The sequence below is a fragment of the Littorina saxatilis genome, linkage group LG17, assembly GCF_037325665.1.
Source record: "Littorina saxatilis isolate snail1 linkage group LG17, US_GU_Lsax_2.0, whole genome shotgun sequence".
In the NCBI taxonomy this organism is placed as follows: domain Eukaryota; kingdom Metazoa; phylum Mollusca; class Gastropoda; order Littorinimorpha; family Littorinidae; genus Littorina; species Littorina saxatilis.
This window is the reverse complement of record NC_090261.1, coordinates 67,320,087-67,346,929: the sequence shown is the minus strand read 5'-3', so window position 1 is coordinate 67,346,929 and position 26,843 is coordinate 67,320,087. Positions and strand designations below refer to the sequence as shown.

The 26,843-nt window shown below is 41.0% G+C and overlaps 1 protein-coding gene across 2 annotated transcripts in view; it reads left to right on the top strand.

Moving 5' to 3' along the window:
* LOC138952278 (E3 ubiquitin-protein ligase UBR2-like) overlaps nucleotides 1-26,843 on the top strand; it is an 85,517-nt gene that overhangs the window by 5,270 nt on the left and 53,404 nt on the right. Inside the window, exons 3-12 of one of the 2 annotated variants that reach the window (XM_070323913.1) lie at nucleotides 6,007-6,085; nucleotides 12,735-12,845; nucleotides 13,491-13,685; nucleotides 14,973-15,050; nucleotides 15,764-15,826; nucleotides 18,087-18,210; nucleotides 18,803-18,904; nucleotides 21,686-21,722; nucleotides 22,549-22,600; nucleotides 24,794-24,892. In XM_070323913.1, the coding sequence (XP_070180014.1) occupies nucleotides 6,007-6,085; nucleotides 12,735-12,845; nucleotides 13,491-13,685; nucleotides 14,973-15,050; nucleotides 15,764-15,826; nucleotides 18,087-18,210; nucleotides 18,803-18,904; nucleotides 21,686-21,722; nucleotides 22,549-22,600; nucleotides 24,794-24,892 (940 nt within the window). Of the gene's footprint in view, nucleotides 1-6,006; nucleotides 6,086-12,734; nucleotides 12,846-13,490; nucleotides 13,686-14,972; nucleotides 15,051-15,763; nucleotides 15,827-18,086; nucleotides 18,211-18,802; nucleotides 18,905-21,685; nucleotides 21,723-22,548; nucleotides 22,601-24,104; nucleotides 24,204-24,793; nucleotides 24,893-26,843 lie in introns of both variants that reach the window. The other variant, XM_070323912.1, reaches the window with a different exon arrangement.

Genomic DNA, 26,843 nt, shown 5'->3' with positions numbered 1-26,843 from the left:
TTGAAGGGTAATTTCTCTTTTATTTAGCTCATAAACCCTCAACAGACTGTTATGTGCTGTTTTTAGCATTATTATGTGCTGCATATGGTCTCAGTAAAAAAACAAGGTGATGTATGTTACATTTACACCAAAATGTCCCAACAGTGGTCCTTCTGAGGTAAATTTTGTCATTCAGTGTGCTTGTTTTCATGTTGAAACAAAGGTTTGGTCTTGCTGGTTGTTCTTAAGCACTGATAAGTTATCTTCTGTCTCTAAAACAAAATCATTGTCATTTTCAAGTATTCTCATGATGTACGTTACATTTACACCCTTGTCAGAAGGCCTCACTTAAGTCTCTCTACAAGCCAACAGGTGCAAGCACTAGGAATCCTGTGACCATAGTTTAACTACCAGGTGTCTGAGGTATAAGAAAACACACACTTTTGTGTATTATGGCATTATTTAAAGACTGTGACAAAACTTGTTTGGGCAAGTAGATACAATTTCATTTACACCAAACGCATATTTTTAACTTAGAAATACAATTAAATTACATCAAATACAACTTTTTCGCTCAATTTAAAAAAAAAATACAATCATCCTACCTAATGACCTTCCTCTGCAATGATTTTTAAGTAAGTTTGACCAGAAACATTTTTTTAAGATAGTTTCCCTTTTTTCATGATTATTTACACCAAATGTAACATACACTGACCTGTTTACCAGTACAATTTGGGCGTATTTTGTACGCCAAATTATTATCGGTACGCAAATACGCGACACACGCACAAAATACGCATAAGAAAAAGTCTAGAATACGTTTTCCGGTGTTGGTGTGCTGATTACGGGATGGTACAACTGATACCGGTTTCGGTCGAAGGGAGATAACCAAGTTTCAAGTTTCAAGTTTTTTATTAGTCCATAACCCCTGGGGGCATTTTGAACAATAAATACAATCAATACAATCATGATATATATATGCTAATATAATAAATAAATAAAAATTAAAAAGATTATGAAAAACTGTTACAGATTCTATTAATAAAGTCCAAAATATTCTTTAGCAATTTCTTTTTGTTAGTAGCAAACAACTTTTTAAATTTAAGTGCATTAGGTTTTTTCCAATAGTAAGGTGGTAACAACTCAGCTCTTTCTTCTTTGAAAAAATCACAGACAAATAAATAATGGAATTCATCACCTATGTCTTGTGATACACATTTGGTGCAAGTTCTTTCTGACCTCGGGATGTTAAGGTAACGTTCTTTCTGTACAGGCAAATTGTTGTTTAATGTTCTGAACTTCATCATTGCAACACATTGCTGATATGGCAGGTGTGTGACATAGTCTTCACATGCAAAAATATCTTTAAACATTCGATAATTCCAAAACATATTTTTTGTTCCAATTTCTGTAAACCATTTATGGATATACTGGTCATACAAGCTTCTTTTTACTTTCTGTTTAAACCATGCGCTTGAATATTGAACATTTTCTTGAGAAGTCCAAAGGCCAGGGAGACCAATTTCATTTAAGGTTTTTTCAATAAAACATAAATAATCAGATTCAATCATCTTGTTGATATACAATTTATAAGTAAAGCAGTACACAATACTAGAAAATTTATTTTTATGAATAGGACTAATCAGTTTATACCAATAGCAAAGCATTCTACATTTCATATTAACATCTAGTGGATATCTTCCAAGTTCACCAAATATCATAGCATTTGGAGTTGATTTTTTTAGTTTGAAAACAATTTTATAAAAACGTAATTGAAGTTTAGTAGCAAGTTCGCAGGAACCAAAACCCCAAACCTCACATCCATATAGTAAGATTGGAGCAATCATTTTATCGAACAGGTCAACTTGTATGTCCACAGGCAGTGACAATTGTCTACACGTACGCAAAAGAACAAACATTGCCCTTGAGGCACGATCATATAGATTCTTCTGTGCGACTGAAAATTTATTATTATAATTAATTTTAAGGCCCAAGTACATTACATCAAACACTACTTCGATTGAATTGCCATTATACGTAAACAATGGTTTATTTCTAATTTTACCTCTGGAAAAAACTATAACTTTCGTTTTGTTTACGTTAATATTTAGACGCCATTTTAAACAGTATTCGTGCATTTTGTTTAGACATTCTTGCAGGTTTTTTTCAGACTCTGAGCAGATCACAGTATCATCCGCATACAGTAATAAAAACATTTGAAACAAAGCATTTACATCAGTATCTTCCATTCCAACCACAATAGCCTCCCTTGACATAGTTTGTAAACCATTACTGTTTTCCAACAAAAAAGGCTTTAGATCATTTAGAAATAGAGCAAAAAACAGCGGTGACAAGTTTTCCCCTTGTCTAACTCCACACAAACTGGGAAAATATCCAGAGCACTCACTATTAACTTTAACGCAAGACTTAGCATTTTCGTACATATTTCTTACAGTTTTTAAAAACTTCCCATTAACATCAGAACTAACTAATTTCTCCCATAAAAATGCACGGTGAACTTTATCAAACGCTTTTTCATAGTCTACAAATGCACAAAACAGTCGCTTCTTTTTGCTGAGAAAAAAATTTAATATACAATGCAAAGTAAAAACATGGTCTAGTGTTGAAAAACCTGTGCGGAAACCTGTTTGTTCTTGACCTAATTTATTATTACTCTCCAAAAAGTTTGATAACCTAGCATTTAAAATTGCACTGAAAAGTTTTCCGAAACAACTGAGTATAGTAATTCCTCTATAATTTGTGGGGTCAGCTTGGGAGCCTTTATTTTTGTACAATGGAATAATTTCGCCTACAGCCCATTGTGTTGGAACCTTTCCTGACTGCAAAACAACATTAAACAACAATACATAAATATCAATCATTCGATCATGTGACGCTTTTAAATACTCATTAATTATTTTATCTTGACCGCATGCCTTATTGTTTTTCAGCTTGTCTATACATTTGATAACTTCCTCCTTTGTAAAAGGCGCATTAAGAAATTCATTACTTGCTTCATTTAAAGGTTCATTACTATCATCCATTTCATTTTCATCACACTCTTGTAGTTTATTGAAATGTTCGAAAAACTCCGAACATGTTGGATAGTTAGTTTTGGAATTATTTTTTTTATTTTTATTTTTATTTAGAAGATTCCAGTATGCTTTCGGGTCATTACTTCTTAACTTTCTCAAAGTTTTAACGAACTCATTATGATACAACTTGCATTCCTTTTTTATTGTCTTTTTGTATTCATTAAAAGCACTCTTTTTTTCATGTTCATTGAACGCATTTTTAAAGCGTCTTGCTTTATTTTTCGCATGTAAAAATATTTTTCTTTTCTCTTTGCATATTGCACTAAACCATGGTTGTTGGAGTTTGAATTTCTTTGAACGTGGCTTTTTCGTAACTTTTTGTTCTTTAATTACACCGATTTTCTCAGCAGAACAATTTAGAATATCACAAATCTTATTAGTAACACTATCAACGTCATCTGTTGTCGTACTCTCACTTGTAGCTAGCATATCTTGTAATTTAGTTTCAACAGTATAAATATCATCCTCATTCAGATTAACTACAAAAGCTAACTTGGTCCCATTGTTATTATCCCATTTTGGTTTTGTGTACTTGTTACCCTTATCTCTACTTTTAGACAGCAAATCTTCATTTTTGGTTTTTTTCACATCGTCTGCTAGGCAATCATTAGCGCGTACTTCATTCTGTTTTAATAAATGCAAAACAACAGGACAGTGTACATCAGAATAAATTTCACAAAATTCCATCACAGAAAAATATTTAACTTTCGAGAACAGATCTTTTGACAAGATGCAATAATCAACAACGCTCTTATCCTTACATGTGCATTTACCAACCCCTGTATCATCGCCAACTCTACCATTAGCAATAACTAAGCCAGTCATTTTACAAAAATCAATCAATTTAAAACCAAGGTTATTAGTATTATTATCCTGTGATGCCCGCTCACCTATTAGAGTACAAACCTCATCAGAGTCAAACAAGTCATTATCAACAAAACCTTCTGAATGCTGATCATCTTCATACAACATTTCACTCAGATGACCAGTGCGGGAATTTAAGTCTCCTAAGAGACAGACATAATCATTATCTACCCCAAACTGCATGTACACCTCTTCTAATTCAGCATAAACATCTTTATTATGGTAAGGTGATCCTTCTGGGGGAATATATAAAGCACAGAAAAGGGTGTCACGGCCAAGTATTTTCTTATCTAACTTAAAAAATAGCGCATTCTCACACATTTCTACATCCAAAAATCTATACCATATTTTCATCTCTTCTTTTATCTTATGTGACAGCTTTTTTTCTTCAAAAATAGTTATATTATTAGCAAACACTTCCCGTATTAAAACTAATACACCACCTGATTTTCTGCGAAATTTTCCTCTATTCTTATAAAATGCTATGTATCCTGGAATGTTAATCTCATCAACATCATCAAGCGAGTCTTCAGCTGTGGAAACCTTGTTCAGTTGTTGGCACGTGCGATCGTCTGGACAATTGTAGCAAAATGAAGCGGTAAAATGTGCCAGTTTCGGATGACTGTACCAAGTCTAAACAGCAGAAGCAGCAGATTTTCTTGGAGAAATATAAGAAAGAGCCAGGAATTGTGGAGTCTACTGTGGGTAAAAGTCATGCACACTGCAAGTATTGTAAATCAGATTTCTCCGTTGCCCGTGCTGGGAAATATGACATCGAACGACACTGCAGTTCCAAAACTCACCTGGACAAGGTTGCTGCAAAAAAATCTGCTGAAAGCTGCCAAGGAATTATGAAGTTCATTCCCGCAAAGCAAATCCTGCCAGAAGAAAAGGCTGTAGTCCGTGCTGAAGCAATGTTTTCTGAGATGATTGTAAATCTGAACTTGCCACTGTCAACCGCAGATAATATTTCACGAACTTCATCTTTTCATTATCTATCTGTTTGGAAGACACTGGTTATAATGCTATAAACTGACAGGTAAATAAAATTGTTTTATCCTTGTTGTATTGGAAGGCGTTAAATTCTGAAGGTGTTCACAAGACATGCTATTCTTACACAAACACGTTTGCACCCGACGCGTACATTTTCCCTAGCCCATATGGCTTTGCTTGCAAAGTACACCAACTTTTTGAAAAATACACTCAACTTTTTGGGAAAGTACTCTTGCCTCGGGTTTAGGGTAAACAGGTCTGCATACAGTCGAGCTAAAAAAGAACGCTCAAAATCCAAAACCTATGTTCAGATCAAACTTTCATTAATCTAACATATGTTTCTCCATCCATTTCTGGACCTATTAAAAATTAGATTGAGATGATACCCTTATCAGTAACTTGGTTATTCAATGCCCAATGTACCATGCGTTTCGCGTAACGCCTTGTGTGCCCAAAAAGGTGCTTTTTTTCTTGAACAAAGTCAATTTTCTCAGCATCCAGACCACTGACAGACATAAATTTGGTATGGATAGAATCTGCATGAGGAATACTTCATAACTGTATTGTTTATATTGTAGTCATTTAAAACAGAATAAAATACAAAGTAATAAAAGTATCCAGAACAGGATTTTTGCATTTGGACACCTTGACAGATTCCTGACCATATATTTGAGATATATTTATATTTGACATTGTGTAACATGAATTTTGGGAACTTACATTCAATTGATCATGGGAAGAAATAAAAGGATATTGTCCTTGGAGAGTTATCAGCAAATTTTGAGTTTTTAGTCTAATAAATTCAATGGAAGGCATTTTTTAATGTTTGTTAGAGTGTTGTAATTTTGTTTTCGCTTAACTTCATTAGTTTGTCAGACATAATATCTATTTTGATATGGAAAAGAAGTGAAATGAAATGGAAAACACTTTGGAAATTAGCAAATTCTCCTATTTTTAATCCACAATTAAGGTTAAACTAGACACTCTAAAAATGAGCATGCACTGTGAATTTTTATTTAAATATTTTGTTTGTTGAATGAATAATAATAAGATTGTATTTTGTGATGAATTACAGGGACTGTGCCAATGATCCAACGTGTGTTCTCTGCATCAACTGCTTCCAGAAGAGCAAGCACAAGAACCACAAGTACAGGGTATGCTTCTTTTGTTTCTGGCTACCCGTCTCAGCAAGCACAAGAACCACAAGTACAGGGTATGCTTCTTTTGTTTCTGGTTACCCGTCTCAGCAAGCACAAGAACCACAAGTACAGGGTATGCTTCTTTTGTTTCTGGTTACCCGTCTCAGCAAGCACAAGAACCACAAGTACAGGGTATGCTTCTTTTGTTTCTGGTTACCCGTCTCAGCAAGCACAAGAACCACAAGTACAGGGTATGCTTCTTTTGTTTCTGGTTACCCGTCTCAGCAAGCACAAGAACCACAAGTACAGGGTATGCTTCTTTTGTTTCTGGTTACCCGTCTCAGCAAGCACAAGAACCACAAGTACAGGGTATGCTTCTTTTGTTTCTGGTTACCCGTCTCAGCAAGCACAAGAACCACAAGTACAGGGTATGCTTCTTTTGTTTCTGGTTACCCGTCTCAGCAAGCACAAGAACCACAAGTACAGGGTATGCTTCTTTTGTTTCTGGTTACCCGTCTCAGCAAGCACAAGAACCACAAGTACAGGGTATGCTTCTTTTGTTTCTGGCTACCCGTCTCAGCAAGCACAAGAACCACAAGTACAGGGTATGCTTCTTTTGTTTCTGGCTACCCGTCTCAGCAAGCACAAGAACCACAAGTACAGGGTATGCTTCTTTTGTTTCTGGTTACCCGTCTCAGCAAGCACAAGAACCACAAGTACAGGGTATGCTTCTTTTGTTTCTGGTTACCCGTCTCAGCAAGCACAAGAACCACAAGTACAGGGTATGCTTCTTTTGTTTCTGGTTACCCGTCTCAGCTTCTTCTTCTTCTTCTTGGCGTTCGCAGAGGTTACACAATCAGTCCAGCACTGGTGATAAATGTTGTCGTTTTCTCCAACTCCTGTCGACTGCCGTATAGTTTGGTCTGCAAGGGAGTTGGTGACGGCCACACTTCTTTTCGTTCCTCATCTAGTAAGGGACATCGCTGTAAGATGTGTTCCGCTGTTTGGTCCTCTTGACCGCAGGCACAGGTTGGTGATGGCGCCAGCTTGAACTTTCGGTTCATGTGAGCATTGAGCCTGTTGTGGCCAGTACGCAGCCTGATGAGGTTGACTTGCTGCTCTCTGGACATTGTGTGGTAGTCATCTCTGTTTGTCCTTGGCCTCATCAATGCCTTGATGATTGTCTTCTGCTCACTAAAGCTGACACTGTTTTCAGGTTGGTCTTCCACGGCTCCTTCTTTTGCCAGCTCATCTGCCCTTTCATTTCCTGGTATCCCACAGTGTGCTGGTATCCACTGGAGGACAACTCTTCTGGTTTGTCTGACCATCTGTAATGCTTTGGCCAGCTGTGGGAGTTTGTCGTTCTCTAGGGCCTGAAGGACTGAAAGGGCGTCCGAGAGGAAGACAACTTGGTAGCAAGGGTCTGCGGAGTCCTGAACGAAGGAGGCGGCCTGCATGAGAGCTTCTGCTTCTGCTTTATAGTTTGTGCAGTGTTTGCCAGTGGCAACGCTGGATGTAGCTGTATGTCCCCCAGGGAACTGGATGAGAATGCCTGCACCTCCATTGAGCACGGCGTTAGTTGCTGATCCATCAGTGTATACATGGATCCACGCCTCTTTTGGGTACTGTTCGTCGATCAGGGCTAAGGTGAGTGCCTGTCGAGCTGTGTCATTCTGATCTTCTCCTGAGGTAACATGTGGAACACTGGTGCAGATCTGGATGCCTGGTTTCTCTGTTGCCTTGGGGGTTTCCTCTTCTTCTTGAGTCAGAGGTAGAGTGTTCTGTGGAAGGACTTCCCTGTACTGTCGAGAAAGTCTCTTGCTCTCGTGTACAAAACTGCTCCGTTTAAGCCGGTTCTTGGTGAGGTTGCTCAGTCTGTGCTTCATGGGGTGGTCGGGTAGGCACTTGAGCTTCTCGGCCTGTACCATAGTCTTGGCTTCTCTTCTCTGACAGAGGGGTTGGATGGTGGTAAGCTTCTCCATTTCCTTGATGGGCGTGGATTTCATTGCACCGGTGATGAGTCGGAGGGCCTGGTTTTGCACACGGTCAAGGGTCTGCAGGTTTGTCTTGGCTGAGGTTGACCACGCTGTGGAGCCGTACTCGAGGTGGGGTCTGATTGTTCCCTGGTATACTGTCTTCAGTATCTTCTCGTTCGCTCCCCAGGTGGTACCTGCCAGCTTCCTGAGTATGGCTAGCTTGCGCCGGGCCTTTGTCTCTGCCTGTGCAATGTGTGGTTTCCAGGTCTGCCGTCTATCAAAGGTGACACCAAGGTACGTTGCTTCTTCATCCTCTCTCAGAGGAGTTCCACCAAGCCTAATGGTTCCGGCTTTCTGCTTTGGCGACAGTGTGAATAGGGTGGTGGAGGATTTCTCCTTGTTGATGGAGACGCACCAATCTTCTGCCCATGCGTTCAGCCTATCTGCCGCTTGCTGCATTCTGTAGGTGGCAGTACTTGCGTGCTCCTCCTTGCACCAGATCACAAGGTCATCTGCGTAGAGAGCAGCTTTGATCCCCTTGGGCATCTCAGACACCAGATCGTCGATGAAGAGAAGGAAGAGTGTGGGGGAGAGGACTCCGCCCTGAGGGACGCCATGACGAAGGAGGAACTTCTTGCTTTTGGTCTGGTCGACGTTAACTCTTGCCCTGCGGTTATAGAGGTAAGAGCGAATCCACTGGTACATGTTGCTGGACACGCCTTTCCTCAGCAGTTTTACAAGGAGTCCATCTTTCCAGACCTTGTCAAAGGCCTTCTGAAGATCTATCCAGGTGACGAAGACCAGCTTCTGTTCCTGAAAGGCATCTTCAACTTCTTGCGCCAGGTAAGTGACCTGATCTTCAGTGCTGCGGAACTGTCGGAATCCAGCTTGTTCAGGGGCGAGGAGGTTCCTGGATTCCAGGTACCACCTGAGGCGCTCGTTCACAATTCTCTCCGGGGTCTTCACAACACATCTGGTGAGGCTGATTGGGCGATAGCTGGTGGCCTTCTTTGGATCCTTCCCTTTTTTTAAGATGGGGATCATGATCGCTTCTCGCCAGGGTTGTGGTAGCGATCCTTCTTGCCAGCTGCTGTTGAAGACCTCGAGTAGCTTGTTCTCTGCTGCACTACCAAGGTGGGTTAGCATCTCGTTGGTGATGCCGTCTGGGCCAGGGGACTTCTTCGCCTTTGACTTTTTCAGAGCTGAGTGCAGCTCGTGGAGTGTGAGTGGTTGACTCATGGCGTCCACTGTCGACTGTCTGGCAGGTCTCTCTCTTTTCTCTCTTCTTGCTTCTCTCTGTTTCTCGGGGCTAACATGGAGGTTGCTCTCAGCTGCATAGCTTTCAGCAAATTGGTTGGCAGCATGCTTTCCAGTTAGCACCTTCCCGTTCTCTTCTAATGTGATCTTTCCTCTGCTGGTGTTCTCATCATTCAACTGCTTGGTGAGCCTCCAGAGCTTTCTGCCATCCTTCTCAAGGTTCAGAGAGCTTGTTTTCTCTTGCCAGCTTCTTCGTCTTGCCTGTAGCTTCTTTTTGAGAAATTTGGCTTTGGCTTCCTGGAGGCGGATGTTGTTGTTTTGTGACGGGTTGACTTCTGCTTCCCTTCTGGCGTCTGCCAGATCATCATCCAGTTCCTGCAATTCATTGCTCCAGTAGGGCTTATAGTCTCTCCTGGCACCCCTGGGAATGGACTCACGCGCTGCTCTGAGGATGCTCATGTTGAAGTCCTTCGCCACCATGTTGATGTCTCGACCCTCGACTCTGATGTCTTTGGTGAGTTCGCTGGTGCGGTGTCTAAAGAGGAACCAGTTCGCTCTTTTGTAGTTCCACCGAGGGAAGGAAGCTTCAGTGCAGGACTCCATGCCCAGAGTCAAAAAGACTGGCCGATGGTCACTTCCACCTAGCTGTTCTCCGACCTCTCTGCTGGTTAGCTGGTGCATGTCTTCCGTGCAGAAGGCTAGGTCAGGAGTTGATGTAGTGTGCCATCTTCTGGAGTAGAATGTAGGGCAGTCAAAGGGACTGTTCAAAAGGATGAGACCTTTGTCGTCCTGCCAGTTCTCCACCTCTTCTCCTCTCCGATCCAGGTGGTCATATCCCCAACTCTGTGAATGACTGTTGAAGTCACCCACCACGATGAAGTTGGAGGCCTTTGCGGGGATCGTGTCAAGGGCGAGGTGTCTATCATTGGGGCAGTAGAAGTTGACAAGATGGAATTCTGATGTCTTCGTCTGGATTCGAATCACCTGATATTCGGAGTCCTCCATGTGCGTTTCTATCAAACAGGCATTGATGTTGTTCCTGATGAGGGTCAGGATTCCTCCTTTGCTTCGGTCGGTTCTGTCGGACCTAAGGCATTGGTAGCCTCTCACTTTGAAGGACTTTTGGGGTGTCAGGTGCGTCTCCTGAATACAGCAGATGTTGATGTTCTTCTCATGCAGGATATGCTCCAACTCTGTCTTCTTGTTCAGGATACTTTCTGCGTTCCAGTGCATGACCTGGAAAGGTCGCTGCTGACTGGGTTTCTTCCTGGTTGTGGTGGTGCCAGTCACTTTCCTCCCGCGTCCCCTGGCGTGACAAGACGGACGGGAGGGACCTCCAGTAGTTGGGGCTGGGTCCCTTTGAGGCATGGGACCCGACGCTGCTCCACCCTGGGGGGTCCTCAATGGGCGAGCGCCATTTCCATCTGTGCTGGTTGATTGTGTCATCATTTGCGTAAGTGCGTGTACCCGTGGTTTGTTAGAATGCGCCGTGCGGCCCGGGTCCTCCGTCTTCAGCATTCGGGGTTTTCTGTCGGGGTTACCTCACCCTTAGCTCATGGCCCGTACGTCCTACCCTGAGAGCACAGGGGGGAGGATTTTCCGGGATCCCACCCGGAGCCAGTTTGGTCCGCGACCGCAAGCGGCTGATCTCCATATCTGAAGACCGTTCCCCTATCCGCCACCCGGGGACGCGCTGGGTTGGGGGTGGTCGCCCCACTGAAAATCCCACACTGGGTTAAGAAAGATCAGCCTGTCCCAGACCCGTCTCAGCAAGCACAAGAACCACAAGTACAGGGTATGCTTCTTTTGTTTCTGGTTACCCGTCTCAGCAAGCACAAGAACCACAAGTACAGGGTATGCTTCTTTTGTTTCTGGTTACCCGTCTCAGCAAGCACAAGAACCACAAGTACAGGGTATGCTTCTTTTGTTTCTGGTTACCCGTCTCAGCAAGCACAAGAACCACAAGTACAGGGTATGCTTCTTTTGTTTCTGGTTACCCGTCTCAGCAAGCACAAGAACCACAAGTACAGGGTATGCTTCTTTTGTTTCTGGTTACCCGTCTCAGCAAGCACAAGAACCACAAGTACAGGGTATGCTTCTTTTGTTTCTGGTTACCCGTCTCAGCAAGCACAAGAACCACAAGTACAGGGTATGCTTCTTTTGTTTCTGGTTACCCGTCTCAGCAAGCACAAGAACCACAAGTACAGGGTATGCTTCTTTTGTTTCTGGGTACCCGTCTCAGCAAGCACAAGAACCACAAGTACAGGGTATGCTTCTTTTGTTTCTGGGTACCCGTCTCAGCAAGCACAAGAACCACAAGTACAGGGTATGCTTCTTTTGTTTCTGGGTACCCGTCTCAGCAAGCACAAGAACCACAAGTACAGGGTATGCTTCTTTTGTTTCTGGGTACCCGTCTCAGCAAGCACAAGAACCACAAGTACAGGGTATGCTTCTTTTGTTTCTGGCTACCCGTCTCAGCAAGCACAAGAACCACAAGTACAGGGTATGCTTCTTTTGTTTCTGGGTACCCGTCTCAGCAAGCACAAGAACCACAAGTACAGGGTATGCTTCTTTTGTTTCTGGGTACCCGTCTCAGCAAGCACAAGAACCACAAGTACAGGGTATGCTTCTTTTGTTTCTGGGTACCCGTCTCAGCAAGCACAAGAACCACAAGTACAGGGTATGCTTCTTTTGTTTCTGGGTACCCGTCTCAGCAAGCACAAGAACCACAAGTACAGGGTATGCTTCTTTTGTTTCTGGGTACCCGTCTCAGCAAGCACAAGAACCACAAGTACAGGGTATGCTTCTTTTGTTTCTGGGTACCCGTCTCAGCAAGCACAAGAACCACAAGTACAGGGTATGCTTCTTTTGTTTCTGGGTACCCGTCTCAGCAAGCACAAGAACCACAAGTACAGGGTATGCTTCTTTTGTTTCTGGGTACCCGTCTCAGCAAGCACAAGAACCACAAGTACAGGGTATGCTTCTTTTGTTTCTGGTTACGCGTCTCAGCAAGCACAAGAACCACAAGTACAGGGTATGCTTCTTTTGTTTCTGGCTACCCGTCTCAGCAAGTCTCTTCCTTTTTTTTGTTTTTATATTTTTTTTTATTTGTCACTTGTGGTTGTTTTGAATGTCTATCTGCTGAAAAAAATGTTGATATTGTATAAGATCAAGGTCATGAGAGTGACCTGCCCTTGTTTTTGCATGCATTTTGAAACCTGACTGTATTTTCACCCACACTTCTGTGTAAAATTCTAGATACAATAGCTTCAGAATTTTTTATTTCATTTTTTTTTTACCAACTGGACTCATGCTGACCGAACATGTTCAAAACAGGTAGCTTTAAGTTTAACTACAAGTAATAGGTGATACAAGTTTTCATTTTATTGCCACTGCGATTCAGACTTCATTTGCTGTTGACCATGTTACAGATGAGCACGTCAGGAGGGGGAGGTTACTGTGATTGCGGCGACCCAGAGGCCTGGAAAACAGAGCCTGTGTGTGAGACTCACAGAGCCGGCGGAGCATTGGGAGCAGACAGGGTGAGACTTTGTGCTGCCGTTTTGGTTCACTAGGGCAGTAACTGTATATATATATATGTGTTTCTGAACCCTGTAAGCAAGCACCGGTATTGTAAACATTGCACTTTGAAGCACCTTGCCACAGAAGCAACTTTCTAGAAAATGCACCATGAGCATGATCACTAATACATTGTAAGTTAAAGGATTTTTCCCTCAAGGCGGTGAAAAGCTTAAATCTCTAATTTAGTCAAAAGTATGATTATGACATTTTTATGTGCAGTGATCAATGTTAGTAGTGATTCATTTATTGGGTGGGATGGTTTCAGAAGTTTGCTGTCAACCACTAAAGCAGGAAAACATCAATCAGATTCTTTTTGTTATTAGGATAACAATGCGTGTTTTTAGTCCTCATACACCTGAGTTCTGTCTTCAAGGGACCCTGTAGCCAACCTGCCTGTGTACTTGAAAGGGAGAGCCAGTGCTGTGTTTGAGAGTGTGTTTCTAGTTCTAATACACCTGTCGTCTAGTTCTAATACACCTGTCGTCTAGTTGTTATACACCTGTCTTCTTGTCCTTATCCACCTGTCTTCTAGTCCTTATACATCTGTCTTCTAGTTCTATAACACCTGTGTTCTAGTCTTACACACTTGTCTTCTTTCTCCACAGGATCCTGTAGCCAACCTGCCTGTAGACCTGAAGGGACGGGCCGGCGCCGTGTTTGAGAACGTGTTGCGCTTCATAGTGGACATGTTGACATGGAACAAGGGCAACTCTCTGCCGGAGAGCATGCAGCTAGAGGGAGACCTCAGTGACGAGTACCACTGCATGCTCTTCAACGACGAAGTGCATACCTATGACCAGGTGAGAGAGAGAGAGAGAGAGAGAGAGAGAGAGAGAGACAGAGACAGAGACAGAGACAGAGACAGAGAGAGAGAGAGATTAGTTCTGCAGTATGTGCTCTGTGTGTGTGTTATTTTGCAATACGTATGTGTTGTTTTGCAGTGGGTTGGGTTTTTTCAGTGTATGTATATGTCCGTGTGTAAATTTGTTGGGTGGATGTGCATGTGAGTTTGTATTATGTTTGCATATAAAAGTGTGCGAGTATGGGTGTGTGGGGTATGTTGTACAAAACTTGAGTTTTCAATAGATTCTCAAACTTTCTGTTTTCATCCCTGATTTGCGAGTAAGAGTAATACCTAATAATAATATACTGGACTCGCAACGAAATATACAAACAAATGACAATGAACAACGTTTCAACCTAAAGGTCTTCAACAGGTTAAAAAAATGAAAACAACAATACAAATATCAAAACGACTTATCAGAGAAGACGATGTCCTCCAAGCGCAAAAGAAGGGGGAAAGGGAGATAAATCAAAAAGAAAAATGAGCAATGAAAAATGAAACCAAAACGAAACAAATCAGAATAATAACGCTTGAAGGGCCTGAAGTTGAAGAGAGGGAGGGAGGGAGGGAGGGAGGGAGGGAGGGAGGGAGGGAGGGAGGGAGGGAGGGAGGGAGGGAGGGAGGGAGGGAGGGAGGGAGGGAGGGAGGGAGGGAGGGAGGGAGGGAGGGAGAGAGGGAGAGAGAGAGGGAGAGAGAGTGTCAACAATACCTACACTAAACAAATGATAATACAAATAGCAAAAAGTAAAAAATGTAAATAAAGAGTGATGAGTTCGCAAATGTGCCGACTTTGGACTTTCACACACACACTCACACAAACACATACATGCATGCAAGCACACACACAAACACATTTACACAGGTATGCACACACACACACACGCGCGCGCATATATACAAGTCATGATGAAGGGAATCATGGCATGATGTTGATGCCATCGGGACGAAGTGTGCCAAGCTTGCTGATGAGGTTCGACTCCCGGCGTTTGCGTTCAAAGTCATCACCAGTGCCTTGCCATAGGCAGAGCGCCTGGACATCAGCGGCAGAGTGACCGTCCGCACAAAAATGTGATGCCACGGGACGGTTAGTGCGGTGGTGCGCTATGTCTGCCAGATGTTCTCCGAGCCGAGTCTCGAATATGGACCCGGACGAAGAGATGAATGAACCAGCATGTCACGCTAATTTGCGAGTGTTATTATTTGCTGGATGCATAACAACATTGGTTCCTCGACACTTTTTCAGGTTATAAGCACACTGCAGCGTGCCATTGAGTGCTCCAATCGACAGGCCATTGACTTTGCCACCATTGTCGATAGAGAGGTAACATTTGTCTTTTCCTTACAGTAGTTATTGTTAGCAGCCTACCATTACATGCACGGCCTGGCGGTGACCGTACTAGTAATTTATCACTGTTGATATGGTTATGTCTCACAGAAATAACTTTATTCTTAAAACTCTGGCATCTTCTCTGGAGACATTTGTAAAGGGTGAATAAACTTTAACATGACAATGCATAATATTATCATTGTGACACATCTGCTCAAACTTTGTTTCATCTTTTGACGCCATGATTTTCTCTTTTAAAAGAGCAACATGTCTTGGTTTCTTTGGTTGCTGTCGAATCTCATTGCTATTTTCTCACTTCAAGTCTATACTTACTCGCCTTTTTTTCTTTTTCTCACCATTCATAATTCTCTATTTTAAAAGGTAGTCCATCTCTGTTACACACAGAGAGGTATTTGTCTTCGCAGGTAATACATGCAGACATAATGGGTGGACTAAAGAACATTTTCAAGAGGCTTAGCATTATAAACATATTGGTCACCTTACAGATTACAGTACTTGGCTGTCTTGCTTTTGACTGATTACGGTAGTTAATTATGTTACATGTATATATTTGTCAGTTTGTGTACACTGTTTTGATGTAATAGAACCATGAGGTACAACTGATTAGTTAATTATGTTTGAAAACGTTAATCTGTGAACAGTTATTTTGATGGTACAGCACCATGAAGCACTTGGTTCTCTTTCAGGGCCGTTCGTCTGTGCGCCAGGGACCCAATGCGCAGTGTGTGAAGGCCAAAGAGGTGATAGAGGTAAGCCAATCATAGAGTCAACAAGCCATAGCCATAGTTTCTTTCCTTTTTCTCAATGCTTGATGCACTCTACTGACAGAGGTTCTATTGGAAAGCCTACAATCAGTTTCAGAGTTAGTTAGTTGGCAAAGTTTCCTCTTAGACATCTGTCTCCTAGTTAAAAACTTGGTCATTGACCCGGGGTCAGGGGGTCAGTGTGTGTAAACAAGGGCAGACTGAAAATATCGGTCACTGACCCGAGGTCACAAGGCCAACCAGCTATTAGAGTGCAGTGGCTTTGATCTCGCCGCACATCTACTCTGTATACTTCCTTTGACTTGTGGCCATTACACTGAAAGCACCTATTGTGTGAATTTTTCTCATTTTTACCTTAAAAGTGGGGTTTGCACCTTTTACAACTAAGTGCATTGCAGCCGTGAAATATTGTGTCATGTTTGAGACTACTACATTGAGGTTCATTGTGTTGATGGTGTTGTGTGTGTCAGCGGTGTACATTGTGTAACTGTGTTGATGTTTTTTTATTTTTTTTTTATTTAGTTGTTTTTTTTGGTAACCTCAGTTGCATGCAGGTTGCTACTACCCTTCTTATTTGCCTTTCTTTTTTTTTTCTTTTTTTTTCAGGCTGGGAGCATCTTTCTTCATAGGTCTTTTTTCTTTTATCAATCAAATTCTTACATTTTTAAATCAACAGCCTAAATAACGGGTTGAAAAAACCCTTAAATTTACTTCTTTTGCCTTAACCTTTTCACGTCTATCATGGACAAATACCAATAATGGACAATTTTATTAAAATATTATTTTACAATTACCATTATTCTCGATCTATATGTGTCGCAAATCTAACTCTGAATTAAACATGCACACAATTTCTATTGGTTTCCCGTATTTGAATTTTCCCACACACATTTTTGTCACAATAATAAGTAAATTGATATAATTTACTAAATTGTTTGACATACCAGGTGTTTTCATGTATCCTAACAGTGCTGTTTGAACATCAATTTTTATATTAACATTATACTGCTGAACTACCTTATTGGTAATTCTTTCCCAAATTGGATGTATAGCAGAACATTCATAAAAGAAATGTTCCACAAAATCAATCTTATCTGGACAGAATGAGCATTTGTTATTCATTCTAATTTCCATTTTACACAACAAAATATTAGTCGGATATATGTTATGCAGTATCTTCCAGTGCAATTCTCTCAGTCTTGATTCTTTAGATACATTCCTTACGATGAGCCAAGGCCATTTAGTTATTTCTATCTTAAACTTATGCATCCAGAAATTCAGACAACAAGGGTTGTGTTCGGTTTTACTTATTAAATGTAATCTATAAGAACGTGCAGTAAATCTCTGAGCTTCCAAAATGTGTTTTTGGTCCGTCAATACATTTCCGTCTTCTGTGGTCAAAACACTCATAACCTTCGAATTCCCTCTACTCTTTTCTAAATTAAGAAAAAACTTCGTATTTTTTTCCCCTTCTGCAATCTATTTTATTCGTGATCTAATCATGGCACTTTTTGTTCTAATCTGTTCATGTATTTCTAACTGTAAACAAACCTTGTGTCGTCTTTCCTGCCATAATTCATTAAAAGGTTTATGACTTAGGTTCAAATCACAATCGTTTAACTCCCCCGAAAGCGGCGTATGGCTGCCTAAATGGCAGGGTAAAAACGGTCATACACGTAAAAGCCGTGGGAGTTTCAGCCCATGAACGAACAAACAAACAAACAATCGTTTAATTCTGTATATAAACTTAGTTTATTATTTTTTCTTTTCATTGCTTTACTTTTACTATATTCTATACTCTCATCTCGTATTTGTCTCTTCAACAATTCCCATTTTAACTGGACATCCGTTTGTTCTTGCTCACGCATAAACTCATCTATAGCCGCATTCAGAAATTGTACATATTGCAGATCAAATGTTGATGGTGTTGAGTGTGTCAGCGGTGTACATTGTGTAATTGTGTTGATAGTGTTGTGTGTGGCAGCGGTGTACATTGTGTAATTGTGTTGATGGTGTTGAGTGCGTCAGCGGTGTACATTGTGTTGATGGTGTTGTGTGTGTCAGCGGTGTACATTGTGTGATGGTGTTGTGTGTGTCAGCGGTGTACATTGTGTAATTGTGTTGATGGTGTTGTGTGTGTCAGCGGTGTAATTGTGTTGATGGTGTTGTGTGTGTCAGAGGTGTAATTGTGTTGATGGTGTTGTGTGTGTACATTTTGTAATTGTGTTGATGGTGTGTGTGTCAGCGGTGTACGTCACGCCACGGCAGCAAGCCCCTGAAGGTGGAGGTGATGCACAACATGCTGGTGGCCCATCAGACCTTTGTGCTGCGATGCATCGACTGGCTGCAGAACATCATCAACAAGACAGGTGGGGGGGGGGGGGGGGGGGGGGAGGGGGGTAGAGAGGGGGGTAAAGAGAGGGGGAAGGGGGGAGGAAGAGAGAGAGAGCTTGTTCTGGTGGCCCATCAGACCTTTGTGCTGCGCTGCATCCACAGGCTGCAAAGCATCATTAACAAGCCAGGTCTAGAATTTCTTGTGGAGATCATAAAGTTTCATATGTCTATGTGTACAAAGACATAGTACACATAGGCATATAAAACGCACACACATGGCTTGTTAAGCCAGTTTCATCTGAATGATGGCTTTCCATAAACCAGTCGAGTGTAATATTATAGGAACAACCTTATTTTCAAATGGGAAAACCGTCAGATGCATTTAAAGCTACAGTAGTACATGTAGAGATGCATTTAAAGCTACAGTAGTACATGTAGAGCTTACTGTTCGACAAATTTCCAGTAAATGTATTTTCAAATTTTCACTAGTAAAACAAAAAAAATCTCAGTTGACGCAGACGGTTAGTATACTCATACCTGCAGTAGTTATGTGTTGATAGTTGTCGACTGTGTCTGTTGACAAGTAGATATGTTTATTTTGGCTGACCCGTACTGTGTTCTGTGCAGATGGCCTGAGGCGCTTGTTCTGCCTCCTGTCCATGCGAGAGATTGACGGCGGTCTGTCACTGATGGAGAAACTCATTCTGGCCGATACCCAGCTGTGGAAAGGTTTGTGTCTGCACACTCTTACCCTTGACTGTGCTACAGTGATACAGTGATACTGTGCTTCAGTGATACAGTGCAACAGTGATACCGTGATACAGTGCTAAAGTGCTACAGTGGACCCCCCCTTTAAGGCCCCCGAAGTTAAGACTCCCTCCCTGTTTTCTCAGACTTTCTGTTCATAGCCTCTCTTAATTTACCTCCATTTTAAGACTCCCTCCATTTTAAGACTCCCTCCATTTTAAGGGCAGGTGGGCCAGTGCAAAATTGACCAAATCGTTCAAAACACTGTTTTGGGTATTTTAGCAGATTATGTTTCCATAATATACCTATCATCCATGTGTGTCGGTGTTTTTGTCAAAAGTGTCCTATTTATCTGTCAAAAAAGACAAAATGTGAACATGTGTGGCATTGATTGTCTTCTGTAGTCGATATTCCCCCGCCAAAAAATGTCTCATTTCAAAGGCTAGTTACGGCTTTGTCCTCAGCAAAACAGTGCATTCACGACATACGAAACTGCGCAGCAGCTCTTGACCTATAACATGACATCAGTGTTTTGATGAATGTTCCATTCACTCAGCCACTTGTCCGTTGCAAAGGCAGCAATCGTAATCGAACGGAAATGTCCTTATTTGGAAGGTACTCGATATCCATTGGTTCGTTTCATAAACCGAAATCGGGAACCAGTTTACTTTGTGAGTGCGCATGCTCAGCGTAAGAATTTTGCATACGGAAACAACCGAAGAGACTCTCGGCCATGACGGGAACACCCGAAGTTCACTCGGTTTTACAACATCCTGGTTACACATCAAACGATCGGTGACAACCGAAAGCGAATTTTTCCTTGAGAAACAACCTTTGATACGATAACAATGGCTCGAAATAAGAAAGAGGACAATGTCTTTATTAGTTCGGTTAGCAACAACAAGTAGTTCCGCTGGTACTAGGCCAAAGTTTGAATTCTGTCGGTGTTTCCGATACAGAGGAAAGCTTTGATCTCCACGCAGATCCACAGGTCGCCATTTCCGAACACGCCATGCAGCACACTTTTTACGTCTCGGCACTGGCTTGCTTTGCGCTGAATTTGAGTCAGTTTCTGTGCAGTATCTCCTCGACAAGCAAGTTGAGCATTTGCTACGCAAAAAAAAACAAAAACAGGAGAAAGTATCCAACATCAGTCAGATTATCGGTAATGTTTGCTGGGCCTGCCATTTCCCGAACGAAACTGGATCAGCAACTGTTTGTATCAATCTGCACTTTCGTAAATTCCGTCACTGTCTTGACGAACTGTGTCATTTTCTTCACCGCGATACACAGTTCATTGCGAAGAGCTTCCTCAGTAAATCGTTCAGATTCCACGTACGATTTGTTGTCAAAAAACAACTCAAACGAAAGTTTCAAACTCATCATCCTCCATCTTGCTTGTCGAAGCACCAAAGTACTGTATCGATGTAAAAACAAAAGCAGAAAACTTCGAGGAAACCAACAAATCGACGAGATAACGAAAGGAAATAAGTCTCGTTCTGGCTCAAGTAAGTTACCGTTAAAAATACCGTTATTCTCGCATGCAAATACAAACGAGAATCGGGTAATTGATACACGTTTAGCGCTGGGGCAGTATCCCCATGCTGGTTGACAGAGGGAAAGAAGGGATGGACGCATAAATTCTCTGCTGGCGTGCTAAAGGCTAAGTAGTTTGCAATTCAAATAAACTAAGCTGTTCATTCATAACACAGTTTTGTCCTTGTGTGTCTGTTTCAATAGTGTTTCTGTGGTGTTCAATCTTCAATGTCGTTTTTCTCAGTTCAGCCATTTTGCCTACGGTTACGTCTTGGGTTACGCGATTTCTCTGGCTGTAATTTAGCTAGAGCAATACTTTCTTTTGTAGTTTGTGCAGAATATAACATTCTGGGGGATTACGAAGGGATTTTGCTGAAATTTTATTATAGTCATATCCAGATTATTTCAAAAAAATAATTTCGCAAGCGTTACCCTAAAGTTTGACAGTTGTAACAAAGAAGTGTTCCTAACTCCAAATATAAATATAATAAACAAGATCTGCTTCGTAATCCCCTAGAGCATACCCAGAAGGATAAAATAAAACAATAATTAGAAGTGTGACAATCACATCTGATGAAAATCCGTGTATCTCCTGTACTCCACTTTTGTCTGTATTTTGACTGTTTTTGTCGCGTAAAACAAAAACCAGCAACCGAAAATACAAAAAGTGACTATTCTTTGTCATCATTTGTTCATTTCTTTCATAAAATAACATTCAGACACAATAAAACATTCAAAATTAAAAAAAAGGTAGTGCACTGGCCCACCTCCCCTTAAGACTCCCTCCATTTTAAGACCTGATTTTCTCAGATTTTTGGAGGTCTTAAAAGGGGGGTTCCACTGCAACAATTTAATGGAACATTTTCTTGGATGCATAAGCTTAGGTGCCTGTCAACGAGTATGAAACACACATGATAGCAAATGCAAGTAAAGCAAACATCTTATTTTACACTTTCCTGGAAATCTTAATTGTAAAACTTTATGTTTTTGAGGTCCTGTCAAATTGAGTGTAGGCGATATTGTTATACCTTGAGACATAATCAAACCAGGTAAAAAGGATATGATCATATGGAATAAAGTTTGTAGCACAGGGCATAACTGCATAGATGATACTTTTTCTTGTTTAAAACATGTCATATTCTAAGGTTTCTTTCGTGGTGTAATTGGGATGCCTAAACTCAAGGACTAGGAACACTGATATTGTATTTTTTACAATTGTTATTTCAGTTGCGAGAACCATGAGTCATCAGCTTCTCATGTCAGGGTAAGTATGCATTTTATTTATTGATATAATGCTGACAGTTTTATTTAACCATCTATGAAAATGTCAAGCAAATATGATGTGTAGTGGTGAATTTGAAGCTAACAGGTTAGGCTTATTGAATATTGTGTTTGGCATGTCAGGCTTGCCTCATGTTTCATAGCAAAGGTTTGAAAGCGTTATGACGGGCGCAGTGGCGTGGTGGTAAGACGTCGGCCTCCTAATTGGGAGGTCGTGAGTTCGAATCCCGGTCGCTGCCGCCTGTTGGGTTAAGAGTGGAGATTTTTCCGATATCCCAGGTCAACTTATGTGCAGACCTGCTAGTTACTTAACCTTAGTGTGTACACGCAAGCACAAGACTAAGTGCGCACGGAAAAGATCCTGTAATCCATGTCAGAGTTCAGTGGGTTATAGAAACACGAAAATACCCAGCATGCTTCCCCCGAAATCGGCGTATGCTGCCTGAATGGCGGGGTAAAAATGGTCATACACATAAAAATCCACTCGTGCTAAAAACATGAGTGAACGTGGGAGTCTAAGCCCATGAACGAAGAAGAAGAAGAAGAAGAAAGCGTTATATACTGTGGTGTATGTCACTCACTTACTTACTTACTGCCTGTTATGCCGATTGGCATGTAGGGCAGCAACAAACGACCTTATGTCACACACGTTTACGCCCAATTTTTTGTAGATGCAACCTGTGTTCTGATGAGCTAGTTGTGTTCTTGTTGTGTACATTTTCTTTTGGGGTGGCTTAGACCGGTGTTTTGTGACAAAACTTGCCCTGTTCCAAAACTATTACGTTTAATGTCTTTTTTTCTTATTTTAGAGTATTGAAAGACCCAGAATGCAAGAAACAGTTTGCTGTCATCTTTACCAAGGTATTTATTTGCTTGTGACAAATGGTGCAAAATTGAAAGCAGTGCTGCAACAGTGCATATGCACATATTTTATATGTAGGTACATAGGCATCCTTGCATACATGCCAGTCAATGTACTTGTGTGCAACTGAAAACACACGACACACACATTCACACATAGACACACACAGACACACACAGACACACACACACACACACACACACACACACACACACACACACACACACACACACACACACACACACTAGCATTTGCTTCAAAATGAACACACACACAGACACACCAAATACAAAATCTGTGATCAATTTTATCTTTTGATATTTTAATTAGACACTTATTCATTTACAAACATCAACTATTTGTGTTTCTTCTTTATTTGATTATTGTACAAAGGCTTATTTATTGTTATGCACTGGTTAATTGTTTCATCAACTCTCTTGTGAGGCGTTTCAGATGCTTCCCAAGATTAGGCTTCCTGCAAGAAATTTTGGTAGAGAAGAAGACGATAATAATTAAATGCTCGACTAATACAGGTTTTTTTCAGAACACTGCTGGGTGGCTGTGGTTTCTTTCAGTAAAAATAGTCATAGAGAGAGAAAGTGTAAGCTTTTATTTTATTTTTAGAAAAATAGGGTTAACTAATTTTGTTGATGGATAGAGGGGATTTAGACATGTGTTGTGTGAACAGGGTTTTTTTTTTTTTTTTTTTTTTTTGGGGGGGGGGGGGGGTGGTGGTGAGGTGAGGGGGTGCAGTCTTTTTTGTTTGAAGACATTGTTTAATGTAGTTCATTGGTATCCTCCTTTCAAGACAACTTTTCTCTGACACAATGAGAGGGAGACTTAAAACAGAGGATAATTGACAAACGTTATGAACAGAAAATATGAGAGAGAGAGCAGAGTCTGAAAAGTGAAAGTCTTAAATAGGGAAGGTCATCTGTGGAAGCTACATTTACACCAATCTTTTGGTGAGGAGATTGCATATTTATGGTGATACTGTAAGTCACATAATCTTTTGGTGAAGATTTTGCTTTATTAGCGTAATATACAGAGGGCTTTCATGGAACGTCGACTGTCAGAGAATATTATAAGAAAGCTTTGAAAAGAAAAAGTCAGTTTGTACAGTGGTACCTGCGATGTGAGGCCCCTGCTTTGAGAGGACATCTCCCATGAAAGGACACTTTTTGTTGTCCCTGTTTCTCTTGGTTTTTTTTTTTACCTTAAGCGACATTTACTTACATTAGTTATGAAAGGCAAGCTGCAACGTGGGGGCACTTGTGGCAGGTCATCGCAGATACCACTGTGGCTATAGTTTACAACAGAGAAAAAGCATGTACATTGTAGCAGCTTGCAAAGGCGAATGAATTTGCAGTATTTTGACCTATGAGACCTATTTGTCTGACAGCACTATAGTTTACAACAGAGAAAAAACATGTACATTGTAGCAGCTTGCAAAAGTGAATGAGTTTGCAGTATGTTGACCTATGAGACCTATTTGTCTGACAGCACTATCCGCAGATGTCTGAAGATTTTATCTCCGATGACCACGATCACGATGTCTCCGTTTCCTCCCTTTCTGTTCAAATCTTTACCGTTCCAAGTCTGGTAGGTCTCTTAAAGGAGAACAGCAAAATCGTCACAACGTTTTCTCTTCCAACTCCAGTAGAGGGGTGTTGAAACTTTTGCTGTGTGAACAGAACTGAACGTATTCTCCATAGTCAAGTCAGCGAAATGACCTTGCAGTTTATAACGAAACATGTTTGTGGAGAAATTCACCCCAATCTGTTAGCAGCAAACGTTGAGACACCTTTCTGCATCACAGAACCGCTTAGCAAGTGTTCTTTGAAGTTCAAGTTTTCAGGTTTTTAATTCTAAATATTCTTCTCTGCCCACGTCTTGTTTAAATTGTGTCATCAAATATAATCTGTCCAAATATTGTAAGAATTATGTTGCCTACATTCTCCTGTGGTAGAACACTTCCTGTGAACCTTCCAAACTTGAACAACAAAGGAAATTTGTGGAAGTGGTCTGTTTTGTGTGAGTGTGTGTCCCCACGGAGAAACACACAAACGCTTGCTAATGTTTTGGTCTTTGAGTTTTCCTCTCATATCAGTCTCGCCATCTCCGTCTCCGTCTCTGTCTGTCTCTATCAGTCTCTCCCTGATTTCCTGGTATCTGGTTTTTGTTTTTTGTAGCACTATGCCAGTGTGGTGGCAGACTTTGTTGAGGATGACCATTACCGATCGGTGTCCATTACCTCAATCTCAGTGCAAATTTTCACAGTGCCCACCTTGGTAGGTGTCTGTCGGCCTCCATCCTCTGTTGTTGCCTTCTTGCTCTCTCAAAAGACACATTCTGGAGATAACTCTGTCGGGGTTTGTGTTGGCTGTTGGAGAGTTATGCCCCTGACAGTGAGGCAAACAATAAAACGCTGCCGAGCAGTGATAGGGAGCGATCACAGCAAAAAATGGACTCTTCATGTGTTATGTTATGCGCTTTTTTTGTTTGTTTTTGTTTGTTTTAAATATCCACATTGGAGCCACGATGCTCTAATAATGGCCTGTAACTGTCGTGACTTTCAGCAAAACACGTTGTCAGCGATCACTGCAGGCCAGTCATTATTGAGTCAGCAAATCGTGAACTACAATATGTTTATTTTCTAAAGAAGAGGGTATAATATCGGGCGGACACTACATATGATCAGAGCTAATCATTTGCTGTGACCGCGCTTCTTCAATTGTCGGCAGCGTTTTATTGTTTGTCTCACTGGCAGGGTCGTGTATAAAAATCTTGACAGAGTAATTTCCAGAAAACGTCTATTTTTTTCTCTCGGTGTCCGTGGGATGTTGCTATTTGCTGCATTTTAGACACAAGAGCAGCTAGTTTCTTTGTGGCTGTGGCTGTGAGATGTTAATTTCTGCTGCATTTTAGACACAACAGCAGTTCCTGTCACTGGCTGTCATAGTAGCACAATAAATCTATGCCCGTAATATTTTTTGTGTGGATGTTGGGTGTTTTATTCTCAGCTCTTACCTAATATCAAGATCGCCTTTTTTTCCTCTTTGTCTAAATTAACATTTTAAAAGCGTGATGCTTTTCTTAACACTCAGTGTGCTAATCAGTTTTTCAGGCAAGATAATTTGCTTTAATGCAGCATTGTGACATTGCCAGAGTTTAGTAGATGCTCAGATTTTTTATTTTAAAAGCAAATGATGTACTTTGATATTTGTAACTTGGTGTTTGACTTTAAGAGGTCATGCATTGATACAGAATACATTTACATTACACAAAGCAAAAACCAGAAATTCTGTTTGGAAAAGGGTTTCTTGTCACTCTGTTTGTTTCTGTTTGTCTTTATGAAAAAAGAAAGATAATTTGTTTGTTGAGTTGAGAAGTAATAAGTATTAGTGTTGTCTCTTCCTTGCATTACGACTTCCCTAACAGGCACATTCGACTGAAACAAATGATGTTTGCATGTGAAAAAGTATGCCCCTTAATCCTTTCTAACGACAAATCTTGTTTCCGTTCTTACTACATGACATTGTATACTCACAAGTGCAATTTCAATCTCTGGGAGGAGGGTTGTTTTTGTTAGGTTTATTGGTCTTTTCTGTGTCGGTTATTTGTGTAATGTTTGTTTATTCATGTGTTGTGGTTGTTGTATGATTCTTGTTGCTCATTCTCCTTTTTGGCTTTTGTGTGTGTTCCTGTTTCTCTTTATTTTCAAGAAATCAGGTAGTGTAAGTGAGAGGGGTGAGCATTCTGGGGATGTTTTATGAACCTGAAATGTACACCTTTTAAAACTTTGTTCTCATGGCTGATTGTGCTATTGCTGAAAATAACATGCTTGCTATTCTTAACGCATCGCAAAATGGAAAGAAATATCATCCTATTACTGCGTGATATTTGTTGTGCATGATACAAGCAGACAGCTGAATGGGACATTAAGGTAGTGTTTACAACACAATCAGTGCTAAAGAAAATAATGAAACGGGTTTGGTTATAAGAAAGCTCATGCAAAGTCCATTTATCAGCACGTTTATATTTGTTCAAAGGTAACATTATGTTATCCAGAAAACCTAATACATAAGAATATTTTTAAAAATTCTGAGAAAGTGTATTCACAAAGATTTCTTCGTCAGGTTAGGAAGAAGCATTAAGCCAAATCACAGTGTGGGTCCTAATGCATTGTACAAATGAACCAATTTCATTATGCGACATTTTGCTGTAAAGAAAACGATTTTT